The sequence below is a fragment of the Pan paniscus genome, chromosome 9, assembly GCF_029289425.2.
Source record: "Pan paniscus chromosome 9, NHGRI_mPanPan1-v2.0_pri, whole genome shotgun sequence".
NCBI classification, from domain to species: domain Eukaryota; kingdom Metazoa; phylum Chordata; class Mammalia; order Primates; family Hominidae; genus Pan; species Pan paniscus.
Genome location: NC_073258.2, coordinates 73,291,312 through 73,315,197, shown reverse-complemented (window position 1 = coordinate 73,315,197; position 23,886 = coordinate 73,291,312). Strand labels below are relative to the sequence as shown.

The following is a 23,886-nucleotide window of genomic DNA, read 5'->3' as shown; positions in this document are numbered from 1 at the left end:
AGAAGTGTTTATTAAGCAACCTGCCATACTTAAGAGAATATACATGAAACAATCTGAGAACACACAAGACTATGTAAAAGGAAATGTTTACTAATTTGATGTAAACAGAAGGCATAGAGGAAAGGGAGATCAGTGAAAATCAAGATGCTTGAATTGTAAAGTGTGGGTAAAATGTGCATAAATAAGAGAAAGCATAATAAAGCCATGTAATCACTTAGAGAAAAAGAGTTATAAGCCTTGGAGTTTAACTTTCCAGCTCAGTCAGTGACTGCCAGTGTGACTTTGTAAGATACATAACTTCTCTAAGTGTCAGTTTCTTCGTTTAATGAATAGGAATAATAATATAACAGCCTAGTAGGGTTCTCATGAGAATAGTCGTAAAGTTCCTGGCACAGTACCTGGGCACATAGTGAGTGTTCAATAAATGGAACCATTATTTTCTTACTGTTCTGTTGTATATTTAGTTGTCTGAGTATTGGAGGAAGACTCTTAGTCTTGGGCTGTTAGCCTTCAGGACTCACCTGTGACTCTCCACTAGTATGAAATGGGCTGCCTGGAATGAGCCTGACATATTCTACAGTGTTAGTGTTAGAGGTGATCCTAGCCAGTATTGGAATGACATCAGGAAGAGGAAAGGGTACAATAATGAATTTATTACCATTTATTGAGTCCTTACTACATGCCAGGCAATATGCTTATCTTCTTACATATATTTTTTAACCTAACAGGTTTATTAAGTTTTAATTTACATACTATACAATTCACCATTTGTTTTTATGGAGTGTGAATTATATATCAATAAAAAAAGAAAGAAAATGAATGATACAAGAGCTTAATATAAAAAAGCTTCTCTTCCTCTCCTCTCACACCTCACTAGAATTCCTACCTCATTTCTTTTTTTTTTAATTTTGTATCAGATATTTTTATTTCAACTTTTCTTTTAGATTCAGGGGCTACATGTGCAGGTTTGTTACCTGGGTATATTGCATGATGCTGGGGTGTGGTGTATAATTGATCCCATCACCCAGGTACTATGCATAGTATCCAATAGTTTTTCAACCCGTGCCCCCCTTCATCCCTCCCTCCTCTAAGAGTTCCTGGTGTCTATTGTTGCCATCCAACAGGGTACTCATGTCCATGAGTACCCATTGTTTAGCTTCCACTTGTAAGTGAGAACAGGTAGGCTGGGCACAGTGGCTCACGCCTGTAATCCCAGCACTTTGGGAGAACATGCAGGCTGGACACAGCTCATGCCTGTAATCCCAGCACTTTGGTAGGCCAAAGCAGGCGGATCACTTGAGGTCAGGATTTCAAGACCAGCCTGGCCAACATGGCGAAACCCCAACTCTACTAAAAATACAAAAATTACCCTGGTGTGGTGGCACGCGCCTGTAGTCCCAGCTACTCGGGAGGCTGAGGCACGAGAATCACTTGAATCCAGGAGGCAGAGGTTGCAGTGAGCCTAGATTGTGTCACTGCACTCCAGCCTGGGCAACAGAGAGAGACTCCATCTCAAAAATAAATAATAATAATAAGTGAGAACATGCAGTATTTGGTTTTCTGTTCTTGTGTTAATTTGCTTAGGATGATGGCTTCTAGCTGCATCCATGTTGTTGCAAAGGACATGATTTCATTCTTTTTTATGGCTGTGTAGTATTCCATGTAGTATCCCATGGTATAGTACCATGTTTTCCTTATTCCGTCCACCACTGATGGGCACCTAGATTGATTCTGTGTCTTTGCTATCGTGAATAGTGCTGTGATGAACATATGAGTGCATGTTTCTTTTTGGTAGAACGATTTGTTTTCTTTTGGGTATATACCCAGTAATGAGATTTCTGGGTTGAATGGTAGTTCTGAGTTCTCTGAGAAATCTCCAAACAGCTTTCCACAGTGGCTGAACTAATTTACATTCCCTCCAACAGTGTATAAGCATTCTCTTTTCTCTACAGCCTCACCAATAAGAGTCATTCTGACTGGTGCGAGATGGTATCTCATTGTGGGTTTGATTTGCATTTCTCTGAAGATTAATGATGTTGAACATTTTTTCATATGTTTGTTGGTTGCTTGTATGTCTTCTTTTGAGAAATGTCTTTGTCTTTGGCCCATTTTTTAAATGGGATTTGTTTTTTGCTTTGTTGAGTTGTTTAAGTTCCTTATAGATTCTTGGCCGGGTGCGGTGGTTCATACCTGTAATCCCAGCACTTTGGGAGGCTGAGGCAGGTGGATCACCCATGGTCAGAAGTTCAAGACCAGCCTGGCCAACATGGTGAAACCCTGTTTTAGAAAACAGGGTTTTCTAAAAATACAAAAATTAGCCGGGTGTGGTGGTGCACACCTGTAATCCCAGCTATGTGGGAGGCTGACACAGAGGAATCGCTTGAGCCTGGGAGGCGGAAGTTGCAGTGAGCCAAGGTCACACCATTGTACTCCAGCCTGGGTGACAAAATGAGACTCCATCTCAAAACAAAACAAAACAAGACAAAAGACCCACATAAGTTCCTCATAGATTCTGGGTATTAGACCAGTGTCAGATGCATAGTTTGCAAAAATATTTTCTCCCATTCTATAAGTTGTCTGTTTACTCTGTTGATAGTTTGTTTTGCTGTGCAGAAGCTCTTTCATTTAATTAGGCCCCATTTGTCAATTTTTGTTTTTGTCATAGTTGCTTTGGAGGACCTAGTAATAAATTCTTTGCCAAGGCTGATGTCCTGAAGGGTATTTCCTAGGTTTTCTTCTAGGATTTTTATAGTTTTAGGTTTTACACTTAAATCTTTAATCCATCTTGAGTTGATTTTTGTATATGGTGAGAGGTAGAGGTCCAGCTTCATTCTTCTGCATGTGGATAGCCAGTTATCCCAGCACCATTTATTGAATAGGGAGTCCTTTCCCCATTGCTTATATTTGTTGACCTTGTTGAAGATCAGTTGGGTATAGGTGTGTGGCTTTATTTCTGAGTTCTCTATTCTGTTCCATTGGTCTATGTGTCTGTTTTTGTACAGTGCCATGCTGTTTTGGTCACTATAGCCTTGTAGTATAGTTTGAAGTCAGGTAGTCTGATACCTTTGGCTTTGTTCTTTTGCTTAGGATTGCTTTGGCTGTTTGGACTCTTTTTGGTTCTATATGCACTTCACCATTTAGAGTATATAACTCAATGGTTTATATAGTATATTCACAAGAGTTGTGCAAACTATCATGACAATCAGTTTTAGGACATTTTTATCACTCCATAAAGAGACCTCGTATTCATTATCAGTCACTCTCCATTTCTCCTCAACTATTCCCAGCTCCTGGCAACCACTAATTTACTTTCTGTCTCCATAGATTTGCCTAATCTGGACATTAAATATAAATTGAATCTTATTTTATTTTTTGAGACAGGGTCTTGCTCTGTCCTCCAGGCTGGAGTGCAATGGTGTGATCACGGCTCACTATAGCATTGACTTCCTGGGCTTAAGGGATCCTCCATCTCAGCCTCCTGAGTTGCTAGGACCACAAGCATGTGCCACCACAGCCCCTAGTTAATTATGTATTTTTAGTAGAGACGGGGTTTCACTATGTTAGCCAGGCTTGTCTCGAACTCCCAACCGCAGATGATCCTCCTGTTTCACACTCACAGAGTGCTGGGATTACAGGTAGGAGCCACCACCCCCAGCCTCATTGTGGTTTTGATTTGCACTTTCCTGATAGCCAGTGATATTGAGCATCTGTTCATGTGCTCTTTGGCCATTTATATGTCTTATTTGGAGAAATGTCTATTCCAGTCCTTTGTCCATTTTTTAAATTAGGTTTGCCATTGACTCTTGTGAGATAGGTGATATTATCTGTTTGGAGATGAAGAAGCTGAATCTCACAGATGTTAATAAAGTCACACAGTCAGTTTTGCTTTCCAGACTTGCTGACTCCAGCCCCCATGGTCTTTCTAATACACGTTGCTGCCTGCTGAGGAGTCATACTGGGGTCACCAGGGTCCTCTATGTGGCAGGAAGGGAGGAGGAAAGGAAAAAGGTGGGAAGGAAAATTTGTTTGAAGGCTGGGTGCAGTGAGTGGTTCATGCCTGTAATCTTAGCACTTTGGGAGGCTGTGGCAGGAGGACCACTTGAGCCCAGGAGTTTGAGACCAGCCTAGGCAACATAGGTAGACTCCATCTCTCTCTCTATATTTTTTTTTAATAAAAAAAATTTTTTTGGCCGGGTGCAGTGACTCACACCTGTAATCCCAGCACTTTGGGAAGCTGAGGCAGGTGCATCATCTGAGGTCGGGAGTTCAAGACCAGCCTGGCTAACATAGTGAAACCCCGTCTCTACTAAAAATACAAAATTAGCTGGGCATGGTGGCGCGTGCATGTAATCCCAGCTACTCGGGAGGCTGAGGCAGGAGAATCACTTGGATTGTTGCAGTGGTTGCAGTGTTGCGGAGGTTGCAGTGAGCCGAGATCATGCCATTGCACTCTAGCCTGGGCATCAAGAGTGAGACTCCATCTCAAAAAAATAAATAAATAAAAAGTAATTGGAATACACTTCATGCTGAAGCTCTCTACACTTTTTTTAGTTTGAATGGTGGTGGAAAAGATGAAAATGATGAGATGAAGTAACTCATCCAAGTTGGAAAGTTGGAGACCTTTCTGGTGGGTTGTAGACAACTCCCTCACATACACACACATTGTAGATGCCATTCCTGAGCAGTGGCAAGAAGGGGCAAGTGCTCGGCTTCTAACTGGTGCTGTGATGCCTCAGCAGGGTCTTAATTTGTATAGAGTCTTCAGTGAGAGGAAGCTGAGAGGCCAGAGGCTTCTTCCTAGAGATTCTTGAAAGAAGTTAGCTTAGTCCCTGAGCTTCAGCTGGTATCAACCGACCCTGAGTTATGTGAGGCTTGGGCCTGTGGGCATTGGCAGAAGCTGCACAGTACAGAAGATAGAGCAGAGGCCATGGAGCCACTCAGGCTTAGGGTCTAGTCCTAGCCTACCACCGACCAGCATTGCAAGTTGAGCAGGCCACCTAACCTCTTTAAGCCTGTGTTTCCTCATCTGTTCAATAGAGATGATAGTACTTGAACTGTCGGTCCTACATGGATTGTCATGAGGATGAGGGAATGATTGCCTTGAAGTGCTCCCTACACTTTAAAACATGATACAAACATAAGGGGTTATTCTTTTATTTGTCTTATTAGTCATAGAGGTTCCCTCTCATGGAAACATGTCCACATCTTTAAAGGCAAGGGCACTGCTAGACATTCCATAACATTAGATGGCACCGGCTCCTGGGAGTGGCCAGTAGAGGCCGAGAGGGACTCAAAGCTAGGGTTGTCTTCACCTGCAGAAGTGAACAGTAAATAAAGCTTTTGTTATCTAGAGACCACTGCAGGATTTTAACGAGGGTTCAGCTGTCAAACAAGAAACTGCTGAGTGACACCCAGTGAAACAGATGACTCTTAACTCAGAACTCTATTCTTATGCTCACTGTGCCCTCCCTCCTTCCCTCCGTCCCCTCCCCTCCCTTCCCTTCCCCTCCCTTCCTTCCTTCTTTTATTTTCTCTTTTTTTTTTTGAGACAGGGTCTGGCTCTGTCGCCCAGGCTGGAGTGCAGTGGCGTGATCTCGGCTCACTGCAACCTCTGCCTTCCTGGCTCAAGTGATCCTCCCACCTCAGCCTCCCGAGTAGCTGGGACTACAGGCATGCGCCACCACGCCCAGCTAATTTTTGTATTTTTTGTAGAGTTGGTGTTTCGCCATATTGCCCACGCTGGTCTTACACTTCTGAGCTCAAGCGATCTGCCCGCCTCGGCCTCCTAAAGTGCTGGGATTACAGGCGTGAGCCACTGCCCCCACCTCACTTTGCCCACCTCACTGTGCCTTTCTGAGAGGAAAGTGTATGCAGGATTCCTCAAGTGAAGCCTTTTTTCACAGAGAAAATACACTTTTGGAAGCCCATGATGAGATAATGACTAACATTTATTGAGAGCTACTATATGCTAGGCACTGTACCCAGCCCCTTTATTCATAGTGTCTCATTTACTCCTTACAACATCCCATGAAGGCGTTACTGTTATTACCTCCACATATAGATAAAGGAGCCTGGCACAGAGAGGTTAGGTAAATTGCCCAAGATTACACAGTCAGTAAGTTCAGAGCTGGGATTCAAACATAAGTGGTCTGACTCCAGGGCCCCACCAAATACTGCTGACTGGTATTACTTTTATTTTTATTATTCCAAAACCAAAGATAATATTAGGACCTTGTTTATGTTTGATGTGTTTATTTGTTGATTCAACAAGTATTTGTCAAGCACATACTTATGGCCATACACTGCTGGGCAATGGAGAAGGTAGTCACACTTCCTGTATTCATTGAGTTTTTTGTCTAGTGGTGAATTGTAGTCAAGTAAGCAGGTGCTTATGATAGAATGTAATAAATACTAGAATTGGGAGATGCCTAAGGTGCTAGAGGAGCTCTTAGGAACAATAACTACCTCAAACGTAGGAGGAATCACTGGAGAAAGTGACTTCTAATCAGAGGCCTAGCGCTGTATTGGAGTTAGCCAACTAAAGGCATGGGAGAGGGGAAGATGTTCCAGGCAGTGGAATAGTATTTACAAAAGCTCAGAAGCAAGAAAGAGCATTAGAAAGGTGATGATGAGAGATGAGACTGAGGTGAGCAGTGGGCCTCCTCTGGACATTTCTTATTAGTTGGGCTATGACACCAGCACTCTCCTGACGTTTGTGCCAAAATAGCCCCAGCTGTGTTCCTTGAGTTCATCTGCTGTTTATGGTAAGTACCCTGTGTATAGCTCTGTCATTGCACGTGTGAAATTGTATTATCATTTGTCTGCTCAGTGGTCTGATTCTTGCATTAGGATGTTAGCTTCTGAAAGTCAGGAACTGTGTCTTATTTATTATTATATCTCCAGGAACTACCACCATGCATTGGTGCTCATTAAATGTTGAATGAATGATGTGTTTTCTTTGTAAAATGGATTACACCTTTCCTGCTTCCTTGAGCCAACTATCACTTTTCGTCAGGTTCATCATTATATCCAGCAGTTAATGTCCTATGTGGCAGTTCAGTGATGCCCTTAGGGGCTTTTGAGGTGCTGTACTCTGAATTCCTTTTTCAGCTTTTCATTGTCCTGTTCTTTTCCCTGCCTGCCTGGCCAGTGCTTGATTGTAATCAATCTGCTTGGTTCTGTAGCATCCTCCCTGGCCTTCTTATTTCCTTCTCCTAATCTGCAGTGGGCTGGAAATAAGATCACCTAGCATGATTTGATAAGACTGTAACTAAGGGCTAGTAATCTCTGATTGAGGTCCTAAACGGCTCTCTTATGGGAAAAGTGTAGATGCCATTGCACATGGGACTTGTATGTTAGAGGCCTTTTAACTTCCTGTTCTTCCTGCTCCAGGAAAGGTCAGATAACACTCCTGGGGCAGGAGCAGGGGGTTCATCAGTCTGGAGAGGCCATGTCAGGAGTAGAAGGCTCATTGACCATTGATTCTATAAACCACAAGAAACTAAGAAACTGTTGTCTGTTCTCCAGCTGCACACTCCACCAACTTTATTTTGGCCAAACATTTGAAATGCTTCCATCCACATTAGCTTATCTGAGTGCTAGCTACAAACCTCAGGCCATTTTCTATTAAGGGCAAATTCTGCAGAGAGTGAGTTTGCACCTTCACCCAAACAGGAAAACAGGATGGAATAAGAGCCAAGGCTGGGACCAGGACATCTGGGCTCTACTTCTTTCTTGGTGTCTGATTTCCTCATTTGGAAATTGAGGGTGACATTATGATATGTGAGAAACAGTGGGGACAATCACTTATTAGCTATGTGACCTCTGAGCCTCAGTTTCCTCATCTATAAAATGGGAATAATAATTACCTACTATGTAAGGTAATTATGAGAATTAAGTAAGATTGTGTGAAGTGACCACGTCAGGCATAGTATAGAAGGTCAGTAAGTGAAATCTATTAGTATGGCTGGGTGCAGTGGCTCACGCCTGTAATCCCAGCACTTTGGGAGGCTGAGGTGGATGGATCACCTGAGGTCGGGAGTTTGAGACCAGCCTGGCCAACATGGTGAAACCCCATCTCTACTAAAAATACAAAAATTAGCCGGCTGTGGTGGCGGGCACCTGTAATCCCAGCTACTCGGGAGGCTAAGGCAGAGAAACGCTTGAACCCAGGTAGAGGCTGCATTGAGCCAGATCGCGCCACTGCCCTCCAGCCTGGGTGACAGATCAAAACTCCATTTCCAAAAAAAAAAAAAAATCTATTAGTATTAGGAAGAGGCATGGCAGTCTTCTGGCTTTTGGAACTTTATATAGGACATTTAGTATTGCATAGACTCCATTCCAAGACCACTTGAAAAAGAATGGTTTAGGAATTGGTGCTTTTGACTACATAGGTAAGGTCGCCTCTTGACTGAGTGTACCCCTTTATCCAGTGAGAGGTAAGAGGAACCTGTCCTCTGCAGATCCTGTGCTGTGGACTCAGGGAGGAGTATAGGTAGTCAGGACCCAAATTCTACCCCTACAAACTCAGCTCAGGAGGGAATGTAAGACAGTTGCCTGGATAACTTTCACATGGGGGCTAGAAAGAAGCTCCATTGCCTGAGCAGGGGAGAGAGTGCTCTGAGGGGTCTCATTTCCCAAGGGAGGGCCCCAGAGGTGGGGTAACATTCTAATTTATTGTCCAAACTGGAACTGTCTATAACAGCAGACGAAAACCAGGACCACCCTGGGTAAACAGGGTGTGTGGAGTCACCCAACCCAGAGAGTCCTGGAAAAGTGATGGACTGGTTTTATATTATTTTATATCAAATCAGAGTGAGAAAATCCCAAATATTAGCACTAGAGTGAGCCTGGGGGATTTTGGTTCTTTGACCACATGAAATGCTTGTTCTTCTTTCAAAAAATGTTTACAGGTAATAAGGGTAAAAATGCAGATTACAAAATTGCATTTACAGTAAATTCCAATTTTATAGGGGATACACACACACACACATGAAATTTGGAAGAACATATATCAAAATCTGACACATAGTTTCTCAAGTCACTGAGATATTGGTTCCTTTTCTTTGTTGTACTTTTCTGTGATTTTAAAAATTTAATTGCTTTTATAAATTTTTTAAGCTTTAAAAAATTAAAACCACTTACTTACTAGAATGTAAACATTTTCAGAGCAGAGAGGTATATTAATCTGCTAAAACAGCCTCTGTCTCCTGCCCCACTCTTTCCTTATCCTACCCCAACCTGCTTTCTTTACCTGCATAACTTCTCTTCATCCTTTAAGACTCCTATCTTCTGGGATCCTCTCTTCATGCCCAAGTTGAGCTAAACTCTCTTCTGGCGTTCTGGTATATTCTCCTGTTATACCTCTAACAGAGCATTTATCTCAAACAGTTCTATAAACATCTGGTTATTGTCTGCCTCCCTTGTCAGTTAGGTCAGGGACCTTATCTGATCTATTTCATGTCCCCAGGATGAATCCTAACACATAACAGATGTCAGTAAACATTGTGGAACTAACTGGCCTCTGTTTTGCCTCTTCTTACCCAGCACAGATGGCCATGAACATAGTAGGTGCCATTTTATGCTTAGTAAGTAGGTAGATGAGTGAGTGAATTAAAATGCCACTAGAAAACAGGTGAGATTGGTGGCTCATGCTGTCGTTGCTAATGGAAGGGTTTGTGTTGCTGTCTCCCCAGTCCTGATCACCCGAGAGGATGACTTCAACAACAGGCTGAACAACCGCGCCAGTTTCAAGGGCTGCACGGCCTTGCACTATGCTGTTCTTGCTGATGACTACCGCACTGTCAAGGAGCTGCTTGATGGAGGTGAGAGCAGAGGTGGAGGAGGGGTGGGGTGGGGGAAGTGGAAGAGGGGTGGGGTGGGGGAGGTGGAGGAGGGGTGGGATGGGGTTTGGCAGGGGGAGAGAGTACTTGACAGCCTCACTATTCTGGAAATAACATACTTCCCCAGAGCCCTGTTATCCTCCTAGAGCTAGAGATGCCTCGAGAGCAGCTTTGCCTGCTGACAGTGGCAGTGCACACATGTGGTTTGCCCTCCTGTGGCTGATGTGTGTTCTCTGCCTATATGTGGTGTGATACACCATGTCATCCTGCCTGTCTGTGTATGCTGTGAGAGTTTTCTGGACTCTTGCTATCCCTAAAAGTGTTCTCTCTTCTCCCCCATGACCTCCAAAGCAGAGCTAATGAAACAGAGGACACAGGCTCTTTAAATGCCTCCTAACCCAGGTCACAAAGACATCCTCTTTGGTCCCACCCCCGTCTCAGGCCCCTTTCATTACTCTGGGTCATGGCACCCTATTCTTTTCCGTCATTACACTTGTCACAACCTGAAATTGTTTTTATTTGTTCAATAGCCTTCTCCCTAACTTGTCTCTGAGCTTCTAAAAGGCAAGAACCATGGCTGACTGGTTCAAGTGTCCCCAGCATCTACTATAGTACTTGGCACTTAGTAAGCACTCAATAAATCAATGAATAATGAATACCCTCCCTTTGGAGAACATCAGTTAATTGGAGAGACAAAACATGCCATCCCCAGACTCAGGCTGGGCAAGTCCTGTCCAAGTCTGGTAGTGCTACCTGCCAGACACATCCCAGTCACTTTCTTTCCCACTTCCCCATATCCCACTCCCGCCTCTCCTTGGGAGAGTGTGGGAAGCATCTTGCCAGGATCTGTGGAGCACAGACCCCTGAGTGAGTACATGGCACATGACTGCCTGTTCATGCCTCCTCTGGTGCTTTTTGAGGGCCAGGGATCCTCTCTTGGGGCTAGACCCCAGGGTCTTCCTTGTTGGGATCATTCTTCATAGAACCTGAGCACTGGAAAGGTCCTCAAAGGTCTCTGGGCCACTCTGATGATTGTCTGCCTCTCTTCCAGCAGAACCCTCTCCAACAGCTGGCTAGCTGACATTTTTCAGAGACAGAAGGAACCTCCTTCTTCCCCAGGGAGTTAATCCCATTTTACTTTATCCTTGACTGGTTGAAACCTTTTTTTTTTTTTTTTTTTTTTTTGGAGACATGGAGTTTTGCTTTTGTTGCCCAGACTGGAGTGCAATGGCACAATCTTGGCTTACCGTGACCTCCGCCTCCCGGGTTCAAGCAATTCTCCTACCTCAGCCTCCCGAGTAGCTGGGATTACAGGCATGTTCCACCACATCTGGCTAATATTGTATTTTTAGTAGAGACAGGGTTTCTCCATGTTGGTCAGGCTGGTCTCGAACTCTCGACCTCAGGTGATCCACCCGCCTCAGCCTCCCTAAGTGCTGGGCCACTGCGCCCGGCATGGTTGAAACATCTTTTTAATGAGCTGTGGTCTTCTCTATAACTTATGCCAACTGTCTTTTGCTACCTAGTCACTTTTCCAAATACCAGTCTTCAAAGAAAGTTCTTTCAGTCCCAGAGCCTTTGCCTCCACAGGCCCAGCATCCCCAGATCATCTTCTGATTGGCCTCTGGGAACTTCCCAGGAACATGTAATCTTGCCACTTTCTGTCAGCCACAGCCATGCTAGCTTAAAACCCAGGCCTGGCCTGTATCCCCAAGCCTACAAGGGACCTGCCCCAGAGCAGCCAGAATATGCTTTGTTCTAGGGCACAGCCACTGAAGGGCAGGACTACTTGTGGATGTGGCAGCAGTTCTTGGGATGACTGATGCTTCTGGAGTGAGAACTTGCTGCTCTCAGAAGCAGAGACTTAGAAAACATCCCCAAGCAGAAAGCTTCTTCCTTTGTCCGTTGGAAAACTCTGTGGCAAGACATTTGTAGCTAAGAATTGGAGTGTTCACCAAGGACATTATCTCTGCCGTGCCTTAAAATCAATCAATACTCCCAGCTATTGTCCAGTAGTTTACATTCTCTGCTTCCCCCAACCCCCAGACAAGAGAATTCACTTTATAAGGAGCCCCTGTTCCTAGCCTTCTAGATCGAACACCTTTGAAATGAAAAGACGAGGGCCTTTTATGAAACTCCCTCCATCCTCACCCCCAGGCCAAGGCTGGCCCTTTGAGCCGTTCCAGGGGCATGGTTCCTGCCTGTTGACTTGGAACAGATGCCCTTAGCCCCCACCTTTACATTTCTCCCACCTGCCTTTTTAGCCAGCATACATTTACACCCCTTGCCCTAGCCTCCCAGCCTCAAGGGCCAAAACCATTAACCCACTATTTCTCCCTCCCAACCCTGAACAAGTTGCCGTCACTCAGGGCCTGCAGGCTGCCAACTTCTGACCTCCCTTCCCCCTTGACCTCCCTTGGTCTGCCTGTGTGTGTGACCAGCCAACCGAGAGGCAGGATCCTGCTCTATCATTCTAGGGGCTGTTGCCAGTAATATTTCCAGAGTCTTTTTGACCTCAGCTGACCCTCTCCAAAGGGTTTCAGGAAAGGCAAGGGAGCCTACCTTCCTGCCCATCTGGCTGGCTTTTTTTTTTTTTTAATTGAGACGGATTTTCGCTCTTATTGCCCAGGCTGGAGTGCAATGGTGCGATCTCGGCTTGCCACAACCTCCGCCTTCAAGCGATTCTCCTACCTTCAGCCTCCCAAGTAGCTAGGATCACAGGCGTGTGCCACCACACCCAGCTAAATTTGTATTTTTTTAGTAGAGGTAGGGTTTCTCCATGTTGGTCAGGCTAGTCTCAAACTCCCGACCTCAGGTGATCCGCCCGCCTCGGCCTCCCAAAGTGCTGGGATTACAGGCATGAGCTACCACGCCCAGCCCCATCCGGTTTTCTTAGGCTGTACTTGCCACCAGCTTTGCTGCAGTAACTAAAGGGAGATTCTGTGAGATCCAAAGCAGGCCTAAATACAGAGGCCAGCCTGTGCTCACAGGGCCCACACCGAACAGTTTCCTTGAAATTACCTAGTCCTCAGGGATTTAGGGTCCCCAGACCTTAGAGGGTTAGAGCTAGAAAAGTCAGCTGCTCTTGCTGTCTGACCAAAAGTCCCCATTTGAGCTGGGAGGAGATTCAGACAGAAGCATCAGGCTGATAATGTGGAAAGCTCTCTGGCCCATTAGGAGGTGGCATGGAGTAATAGAAAGGGAACCTCAGGCTTCAGAATCAGGCCAACCTAGGTTTGAATCCCAGTTTACCCACCTATTAGCTGTGTTGCCTTGGGCATGTTTCCTTAATTCTCTAAGCCTCAGTTTTCGTACATCTAAATAACACCTGTTTCACAAGGATAGCATGAGGATTGGTGGTATTTTTTATGAAAGCCCCTGGCAGGCACATGGTAGGTTCCCTGTTATAAGTACTTATCATTGTGACATGTATAAAGAAATCAAACTCTCATTCTGGCAGCTGTAATTCCATTCCTCCCCAATATAGAACCTTTACTCCTACCTTAAGGCCTCTTAATTCTGTCTTTACCTACGATATTCCCATCCTGCCTAAAGTGCCATCATGTTCCCTGTTTTCTTATCTGAATCCTCAGACTCTTCAAGGCCTCTCTCTCTTAAGAAGCCTTTCTTGGTCGTCTGGTCTACTCCGATACTTCCTCCTCCAAACTTGTACAGCATTGTACAGCTTAGCACAGACTGCTTAACGTCGTCTCATTTTCAGGAGACCCTGTAGCATAGTGAAAAAGAAACAAGCTTTGAAGTCAGACCTGGGTTTAAATCTCAGCCTTGTCAAGTGACCCTGGGCAAGCCACTTGCCATCTCTGAGACCATGGGCCTCAGGGAATCCTAAGACAGATCAGGCAAACTGTCACTGACCCTGAGAGGCCCTCACACTGTCAGAGGAGACAGATGTGGAAACAGACCATGATAATGGGGTAGGTGCTCTGGCAGGCGCCTGGACAAGGGGCTCTGGGGACGAACAGGGGGAAATGATGTCTTCTGCCTGGTGATCAGAGAGGTAGAATCAGTTACAGAAGGCTTCCCAGAGGAGGGGGTGCTTAGGCCTTATCAGGAAGGATGATGGGAGTTTGCCAGAGTTCTCCAGAAGGGTTTTGAATTAACTAGTGCCAGTCTTCTACTCCCAACCGCCACAGAAAAGTACAGAGACCCTCATGTTTTTTACCTTGGAAGATGCTGCTTTTGCCTGTGTTGATGGCTTAGCAGGAAGGCTCTGCTTCAGCACTTGAATGCAGGTGTGGTGGGAGGGAGGGAGGAAGGTGGGGAAGAGGCAGTAGGACTAGAAAGAGGAGTGATCAGGGAAGGTGGCTGGAGCCTCATACTTCAAGTGCCTGAAGATGACTCATCTTGATATTTCCAGGACTGTTAAGTTGCTTTGGCAACCAGGTCCTCTCAGGGATGTGATCCCACTGGCAGATCCATCTTCCTAAAACATATCTCTAATCATGGCAGTTTTTCTTGACCAAGGTTCCTCCAGAGAATTGAGCCCTCATTCTCCAAGGCATCCATCGTACACAGGAATTAACTTCTCTCCCAGGAATCTAAAATGGTACTATATATATATATATATATATATATATATATACACACACACATACACACACATCTTTGGAAGCATTGAGAAAATCACTAGTCAATTTTTTTTGGTATGTGCTTCAAAGGAGAACCCCCAGCTAAGAGAGGTTGCAAGGGAAGAGCATGAATATTGGAGTCAGGATCTTGGTACCAGCCCTGCCATTTAATAGCTATGTGATCCAGGGCAAATTACTGACTGTTCTGAAGTTCTTTCTCCTCATCTGGAAATGGGGGTGGTGCCACCTACCTCCTAAGGATTTGTAAGGATTAGGACATATGTACTTCTACAGAGTAGGTACTTTATATATAGTCTCTGTTATTATTAACTTCAGAAACACTCAGTGCTCACTCGTTTAAAAAAAAAAATTCTAACCATACTAATGCTTTTAACTGGTTTTAGAGTTGTTCTAGTCTGATCCTCACCTACCTTTTCCCCCTACTGGAGCCCTAATACTCCAGCTACACTGTGTTCCCACCTTGGTGCCTTTATTCTCGCAGTTTGTTCGGCCTCTCTTTCCCCTTTAAGACCATTTTGCATGCTGGTGGAGTTCTTTTTACCAGTCAGTCACCAGCCTCATGCCACTTTCCTTCTGAAGTCTTTCCTGTTCTCTGGATTTGGGTCCAGTCTCACTTACTAGACCAAGGTGGATGAAGGCCAGGCCTGTGTCTTTTTTTGTCTCCATCTCCTTTGCTGCAATGCTCTGCACATGATTTAGTATGTTTTTGAATTGGATGCACTGATAAATCTCCAAAACCACTGTAGGTTTTCTTTTGGGAGATGTGGTGTCTTTACTTTTTGGTCTACTCTTTGCTGATCCCCTTCCCCGACTCTTAATTTCCTAATGTGTCTGACTTTTTAGAGCTTCACTTATGAGCCACCTCTGCTTGGCTACCTTCCTTCTCCTTACAGTCATAATGCCACTTCCTTTTCAGTCACTGGTGCTCTCACTTCAGAAACACTTGGGCTTTAACGAAACTTAATACTTTCCCTGGGGCCTCTCTCAGCCTCCTTCCCACCTACTTTAGTGAATCCTCCTTGCCCCATCTCCAAGTCTGCACTGAGTTATCAGTGTTAACTAGCCATCATCAAATGAGTCCTTAAATTCCCCACCATCCCTGCCTGAGGCAAAGATCCTTTCCAGTGGTGCCATCCGCTTTAACAGCCTCTTGGCTTGTTGTCAGGACCCAAAACTTAAGAGTTCGCTTCTTGTTACACTTCACCATCTGTCCATCTGGCGGCACTGCCTGATGTGGAGGGAATCAGCTGTGCCTCAGGCTGTCTGTCCTCTGTTGAAGCTCCACACTCTGATTCACGCCAGCAATACAGAGAAGGAGAATGAGCACTGGGTGAAGGATCAGATGTTCTGGCTCTGCCACCAACAAATCCTTTCACCTTTAGGCATATCCTCTCTGCTCCTCAGTAAAATAAAGAAGTTAGGATAGCAGATCCCAAGGACCCCTTCCAGCTCCAGCATTCTTTCACTTACCAGATTCTTACTGATCATCTCTGCTGCCACAAGCCCTGCCCTAGGCACCAAGGAAATAAGGATGATCCAGACATGATTTTTGCACTTAAGTAACTCACAGTTCTATGAGAAAACCAGACATTTTAACCAAGAATTGCTATCTGGTGTATTAATGGAGATCTGTAGAAGGTGCTGTGAGATCACAAAGAAAAGACCTTTTAAATCTTGAAGAGGGCAGGGAAAGCATGATGTAGGAGATGGTGTTCACACCAACTCTTGAAGGATGAATGCAAGTGTACCAGGTAGATGAGGTAGGAAGGCGGAGGGAGCAACGTGTTCAAAGGCATGGAGTATGAAGCAGCATACTTTACTCAGAATATTGCAGGTAGTTCAGAAGAGCTGGAGGGTATCAGGGGGCAAGAATGGAAAGCAGGAGCTAATATTGAAGGTCACTAATGTAAGCTGTGCTGAGGAGACTGGACTTATCCTGCAATGGAAAATCATTAAGATTTAGAGGAGGACTAGGATAGGCTTTATGTATAATGTGAAAGATAGTTAAAATGTTTATCAGTAGCTGAATGGATGAATAAATTGTGGGATGGTCACACAATGGAATAATGTACAATGGGCTTGAGTCAACTCTTGCTGTGTGCTACAACACAAACCTCACATCAGGTCACAAGCCAAACAGAAGAGTGCTTACTGTATGCCTGCATTTAAATTCCAAAATAGAGAAAACTAATCAGTGGCATAAGAAGTCAGGGTAGTGCTTAACCTCGAGAGTGTGGGTAGTGACTGGGAGAGGCCGTGAGGGGATCTCTGGGATGCTGTAATGTGATTTCTTTATGTAGATGCTGGTTATGTGGGTGTGTCCGTTTTGTGAAAATTGAGTTGTATCCTTATGTACTTTTTGTGCTTTTCTTTATATGTTACACTTGAAACAGGTTTTTTAAAAAAATGAGGGGAGGCTGGGTGCGGTGGCTCTTGCCTGTAATCCCAGCACTTTGGGAGGCTGAGGTGGGTGGATCACCTGAGGTCAGGAGTTCAAGACCAGCCTGGCCAACATGGTGAAACCCTGTCTCTACTAAAAATACAAAAATTAGCCAGGCATGGTGGCAGGTGCCTGTAATCCCAGCTACTTGGGAGGCTGAGGCGGGAGAATCACTTGAACCTGAGAGGTGGAGGTTGCAGTGAGCCGAGATCATGCCATTGCACTCCAGCCTGGGCGAGAAGATCAAAACTCCGATTCAAAAAGAAAAAGAAAAATTATATTTTTAAAGGCATGCAAAATATAGCCCCAAATGTGCCACTAATTTCTATAGACATAAAATTACTCTGACTAGTTGCTATAAAAGTTTCCAGACACTTACTGTTTGTATTTATCCCATCAAAAGCTGGTGGCAAAGTTCACCGTCTGGCACCAGTACACAGACCACATTTAAAACATGACTGCTCTGCTGGTACTCCCAGGCAGAAAGGGGAGACAAATGAGCAAAATAGAGCCTCTGCCCTCAACTAGCTTAAAGTCCAGTGGTATAGACATTCTGGGACAAATATAGTCACACTGTGTGGCAAAGAGGTCACAGCACTGCCATTATGATGTAGACATCAGGGACTGTGATCCACCCCAGTTCTGCCACATCTCACCCTTCTCTAACATGGCCCTTCTCTAACATCACTTTTTTCCTCTATAAAATCATGGCCCTTCTCTAACATCACTTTTTTCCTCTATAAAATGAAGAACTTGTGTCAGGTGATTGAATACTAAAGGTTTCTTCTTCTTGTTTGGATTCAAATGTTAAAGTCCCTCCATGTTAGCAGTTATCTGGGGGAGGGATGGGGAGAGATTGCTAATGGGTACAAGGTTTCTTCTGGAGATGATGAAAATATTCTAAAATTAGATTATGGTGATGGTTGCACAACTCTCTAAGTATACGAGAAACCTCCTCTAAATTGTGTACTTTAAATGGGTGAACTTTATGGTATGTAAATTACATCTCAGTAAAGCTATTAAAAAAGAAAAGAAAAAAATCCTCCATGCCTCTCAAAACCAGAAAATCTTGTCTTGGATGTCTGACTGATTGCCTGAAAGCAGGCTGGAAAGCCAGGAGGACCAGATCGACCCCACAGCTAGTGTGGTAGAGGAGATGAGCCCCTCTGTTGTATAAAACAGTTTCCTTTTAAAGAATATCATTAAAAAATTTGTAAACCTCTCTCTTCCCTTCCTTTTTATTGATTTCCTGTTATTATTTTAACAAATATGTATTGCATCCTTGTAAAGCTTAAAGTCTGGTAGAATATAGATGTTAGGCAAATAATTACAAAATTACCAGCTAATTATTAGCTAAATTGCTAGCTAATAATAAAAGTATTATTAAGGAAGAATAGAGGGTACTATAAGAGCATAATGGGACCTAATCTAGTCCGAAGGGGAATGGAGGAAGTCTTCCCTGAGCATATGGCATTTACACTGAGACTCAAAATGTGGATGTTAGCCTGTCATTTAGCTTGAGAAAATCCTGTGGAGAGGGATGTCCATTAGTCATCCAAAGGGATCCAGCAGTCTAGTCCAGGGCATTTTGGGGAGTGGAGGAGTTCTGTGGTATTGTATCTGCAGCCCATGTGGAAGACCAGGCCTTGAAGGGGCCCTCAGTGACCTAAGTCCTATCCTCAGCCCTTTACCCAGTATACAATGAGGAACTGTCCTTGCTCACCGCAGGGAAAAGTATTTCTGTATCCTGGCTCCTGTGGACATCGAGGAGCCACTGCATAGTTGAGCTGGAGATGAGCCTGGTCACCAGAGCCCATGCTCTCCAGAGCCACTTGCCATCCAGGCCCCCGCATTTCATCAAGGCTTTAATCGGCTCCAAGCAGTCCTCAGATGAGCCTGGCCGGTATCCGGCATGACCTCATCACCGCCAGTAGTGGCAGCTGGAGGCCAAGGCTCCCTTGGGTGAGGGAGAGGTCAGCATCGGCTGGGCCAGGTCTGTTCCGTGTCCTACACTCTCCTCCACCTGCACTGAGCCTGGAAACAGCGCTGAGTCAGAATCAGATTTTCCAGCTGCCCTTTGCCAGCCCACTCATGCCCCCTCCAGCGTATGTGCTGTTGGGCAGAATGCACAGTTAAAGGACCACACTGCAGCTTTAAGAAAGGAGAATGTCAGTCTGAAAGTCAGGGCCTGTAAAGTAGCAGCAAAAGCCCCTTCCAAGGCTGAGACTGGGGATGACCAGAACCAAGTGTCCCTTCCCAAAAGGAGTTTGCTTCTAGCATTCATGTGCTGTCTTCCTCGATACAGAAGCCAGGCAGTATCCAAGGAAGAACACAGCAGGGATGTTCTCTATAGGTTTGGACCACAGACTCCTTCCTGAACTGCATTTTGGAAATGAGTATTTTTTAAATGTAGCAGAAAAAAGGAGCTTGCCACTTGAGAAATCCTTCAGGGACCCCTTTGAAGTAATAGAAGCCTGTGTGGTAAAGTGCTGACTAGGGGTCAAGGGACCTGGCACATGGTTCTGGCACTAACTCTGCCTTGCTGTCAAGCAAGCCCTTCCCCCGTACTGAGCTTCAATTTCCTTATCCGTAAAATAATATAATTGGACTATAATCTCAGACTTCCTTTCACTGTAATATTTTGTGATTCTGAATACTTGCTCACTGATCTGTCTTAAGTATTTATTTATTCAGCAACTATTAATTATTTTCTTACAACTAACCACCATCATCCCTATTCTCAGTTCCTCTGATACATGTTCTTAAAGCATCCTGTATGATTTATCACTTTTACCATAACATGTAGTTCTATAGTTATTTGATTAATATATCTCTCCTTCACTTAACAGTGAGTTCACAGAAGATAGGATGTGGATCTGAGGTACTGTGTTCCCAGCACCTTGCACTGTCCTTAGCATATGATAGGTGCCTAGCAAACATTTGTTGAATTAATGGGTACTAGGCATGCCAAGAAATAAGAGAAAAAGATACAGGCACTTCCTTGAGACTGCACCCTGTACAGTGATAGTTTGGTGAAAATGCCCATATGCAAAGCACACTGAGAACAGTGCAGGACAGTAGATAACAGGACTTTCAATTAAACATAAGCAAGGGCCAGAATTAACAGCTGTCATGGGGAATGAGGAGGGGAGAGACCAGTGTGGCATTATAGAAGGCTTAATGGAGGAGGTGAGACCAGAGCCAGACCTAGAAGGACAGGTAAAATTCAAACAAAGAGAGAGAAGGAAGGAAGCTTTTCAGGCGAGGCAGCAACAGGAGCTGTCCACAGGAGCCAGGAGCCAGAAATACTGTGTATTATTTAGAGTCCTGGTAGAAGCTGGCCACCTGCTGGATAAAGGGGTAGGGAGATGGGTGTGGAGGATCTTGGGGGAAGAGACAGAGGACTTGTACTTATTTTTGTAGTCCATAGAGAGCTCCTGAAGCGACTGTCTGTTGTTTATGTGTTTGTTTAGTGACCATTGTGATTTTTACTTTAAAAGTTGCACACGATAAAAATTTGTAGTAGTACCAGAAGACATGCAGTGGAAAGGAAGTCTCCCTTCCACATCCCTGGTCCTCCTCAGAGGCAACCACCTAACTCTTCTTATGTATCATCCCTATTGCTGCTGTAACAAGTTATCACAAACTTAGTGGCTTAAAACAACACAAATTTATCCTATAGTTCTGGAGGGAAGAAGTCTGAAATGGGTTTCACTGGACTGAAAACGGTGTTGACAGAACTGTCTTCCTTTCTGGAGACTCCAGGAGAGAATCTTTCCTGTCTTTCCCAGCTTCTAGTGGCTGCCCACATTCTATGTCTCCATGTGGTTGCCATCCATCCTCAAAGCCAGCAATGACCTGTTGAATCTTTTTCACGTTTCCTCATTCTGACACTGGCTCTTCTACCTTCCTCTTTTACTTCTAGAAACCTTTGTGATTATATTGGGCCCACTCAGATAGTCCAGAGTAATCTCAAAGTCAACTAATTAGCAACATCAATTCTATCTGCAACCTTCATATTCCCCTAACATATTCACAGGTTCCAGGGTTAGAACATGGACATCTTGGGTGAGGGTGGGGGGTTATTCTGTGTATCACACTCTCAGAGGTATTTTATAAATGCTTTATTTTTAATCCTGTTTTTGAATAGTTAATACTTGTACATAGTACAAAATTCACAAGAATTTTCAGAGAAAAGTCTACTCTCACCCCATCTCCAATCAAAGAATTGTCCAGTTTCTCCACTGTATTGTTACTATCTTTTCCCTTGACATTAGTTAGCACTCTATGAAAAGATAGCTTTTGGTTTTTGAGATAGAGTCTTCTTCTACCACCCAGGCTGGAGTGCAGTGGCACAATTATAGCACACTCCAATCTCTAATTCCTGGGCTCAAGTGATCCTCCCACCTCAGGGTCCCAAGTAGCTGGAGTTATGAGCCACCTTGCCCAGCTGAGTTGTTAAAAAAAAATTTTGTAGAGACAGAGTCTTGCTATGTTGCCCAGGCTGTGAGGAGATACTTTTAAGACCACAAAAATATCCTGCTCCTCATCAAAATTTTACCCTAGAATTAGCACCCATCACTGGTTTTTGCCTGAACCAATCTTTATGTGATGCTTGCCGAATGAATATTTTCCATGTTTTCTAACTCCAGCACGTACTCCACATTGACCAGTTAGCACTTGGCATTCTCTCTAAGCAAGAACCCCTTTCCCTCTATTTTCTAATACTGTCAAAATGTGTTCATGGGTACTTACCTTTTTTTTTTTTTTTTTTTTTTTTTAATTTTTGAGATGGAATTTTGCTCTCGTCACCCAGGCTGGAGTGCAATGTCGTGATCTCGGCTCATCGCAACCTCCGTCTCCCGGGTTCAAGCGATTCCCCTGCCTTAGCCTCCTGAGTAGCTGGGATTACAGGTGCCCGCCACCAAGCCCGGCTAAATTTTTTTGTATTTTATCAGAGATGGGGTTTCACCATGTTGGCCAGACTGATCTTGAACTGCTGACCTCAGGTGATCCACCCATCTCAACCTCCCAAAGTGCTGGGATTACAGGTGTGAGCCACCACGCTCGGTGGGTACTTACCATTTTAACGTTGTAAAATTTATTATAGGCTTAGTTATGTTGGGGCTATCATTGCCTCATATTTGGCCAGTGTGGCATATCTCCATCTTTTTTTTTTTTAACATATAGCATTTTCTTATTTTTCTACATAATGAAATGTCTCAGGCTCATCTCGTATCCACCTTGCTGTTGCCCTGAAATCAGCTATTTCTTGAGGAGCCCTCGGATTTTTTTGTTGATAATTGTACTAGAGTGTGAAATCTGAGTACCAAGTGTACTCATTGCTCCTTCTGTTGATAGAGCCAAGAACTATTTATATAGGTATATACACACATATATACATATCCATTAAAATATACACATACATGTATATACATATGCACACAGATATTCTATATTGTTTACTTTTTTGTTTATAATGTGAATGCACCAAGGATGATATTTGCTTTTAAGAAACAGCATCTAGCTATGTTGTCCAGGCTGCTCTCAAACTCCTGGCCTCAAGTGATCCTCTCACCTCAGCCTCCCGTGTAGCTGGGGCTGTAAGCACAAGCTATTCTTATGCACCTACATATGTTAGAAATCCTGAGAACACCAATACTGCCTGCCCCCTCATCTGCCCCACATTCTAGTTAATCCTGACGGGTTCTTTCGTGTCTTCACACATTTCATATTAATATGTCCTTCTTCCTTAGTGACAATGGTAGCTGCAAATAACGTTGATACATTTATTTATTTGCTCATTTGCTCAATCCTATAATACATCTAAAAAAGCTTCAGAACTGCTTTACCCATGCCACTGTAGAAAACAAATCTCCTTAAAAGTTCAGGTCAGGATTTGTTTGCAGTTCTCACCCCTAGTCTATCCAAGGCTGAGAGTATATAGTCAAATACTGGGTTCCTAAGTTACTAGGGTTCTTTTCTCCCCCTTCAGTGTGTTTATGCTCTTCATTTGAAATACAGTTGGGTTAATTTTTCAATTTGCTCTCAGTTTTAGGATTTTTCTCCCCTACGTATCCTGATTGATTTAATTTTATTGTTTGAATATGCAGAGCACTACCTCATTTCTAAAAGTCAAAGGTACCAAAAGGTATACTCAGAGAAGTAAACCTCCCTCCTGTATCCCTTTCAACCTTCTTCTGTCCCTCTCAGTGAGTCCTGACCCCTTGTAAATAATTAGCTTTGTTGTTTTCTGGTTTATCCTCCCTGTGTTTCTTTGTATAAGCAAATATTTATATGTTCTCTTATTTCACTTTTCTGCCTACACAAAAGGTAGCATACTGTATATGTCGCTTTGCAGTTTGCTTTTTTAACTTAACAATATTTCTTGAAAATCACTTCATGTAAATTCATAGAGATATTCCTCATTTTTAATAGCTGCATAATACTTCATTGTATGTATATTCCATGTATTCCATACTTGGACCTTGAGATTTCCAATATTTTGCAGTTACAAATAATGCTACAATGAATAACCTTATGCATATATATTTTGGTCTTGTTGGAGGTATGCCTTTACAGTAAAGTCTTAGAAGTGGTATTGCTGGGTCAGGGGGTAAATGCATACGTCCTCTGGTTAGATATTACCAAGCTTCTCCTCCGTACGAGTTGTACCATGTTACACTTCCATTAGCATCGTATGAGAGGGTCTGTTTCCTTGTAGCCTCTCCAACAGAGTGTATTGTCAGGCTTTTGGAATTTTGCCAATATGAAGGCGAGACATAGTATCTCATTGTAATTTTAGTTTGATTATCTTATTATAAGTGAACTTGAACATCAATTCATATGTTTGGCGGTCATTTTATATCTCCTTTTGTGAATTGTCTATTTGTGTCTTTTGCCCACTTTTCTATAGGACTTTCGGTCTTGTTTTTCTCTTGATTTTTAAAATTTCTGTTTATGTTAAGAATATTAGCCCTTTATCTGTGATATA

At 43.8% G+C, this 23,886-nt stretch overlaps 1 protein-coding gene across 5 annotated transcripts in view; it reads left to right on the top strand.

The window, feature by feature from the left end:
- Window positions 1–23,886, top strand: part of CLPB (ClpB family mitochondrial disaggregase) — a 147,133-nt gene that overhangs the window by 68,013 nt on the left and 55,234 nt on the right. For all 5 annotated transcript variants that reach the window (XM_034933310.3, XM_003815675.6, XM_034933312.3 and 2 more), the window contains one exon: window positions 9,696–9,824. In XM_034933310.3, coding sequence (XP_034789201.2) covers window positions 9,696–9,824 — 129 coding nt within the window. The remainder of the gene's footprint in view (window positions 1–9,695; window positions 9,825–23,886) is intronic.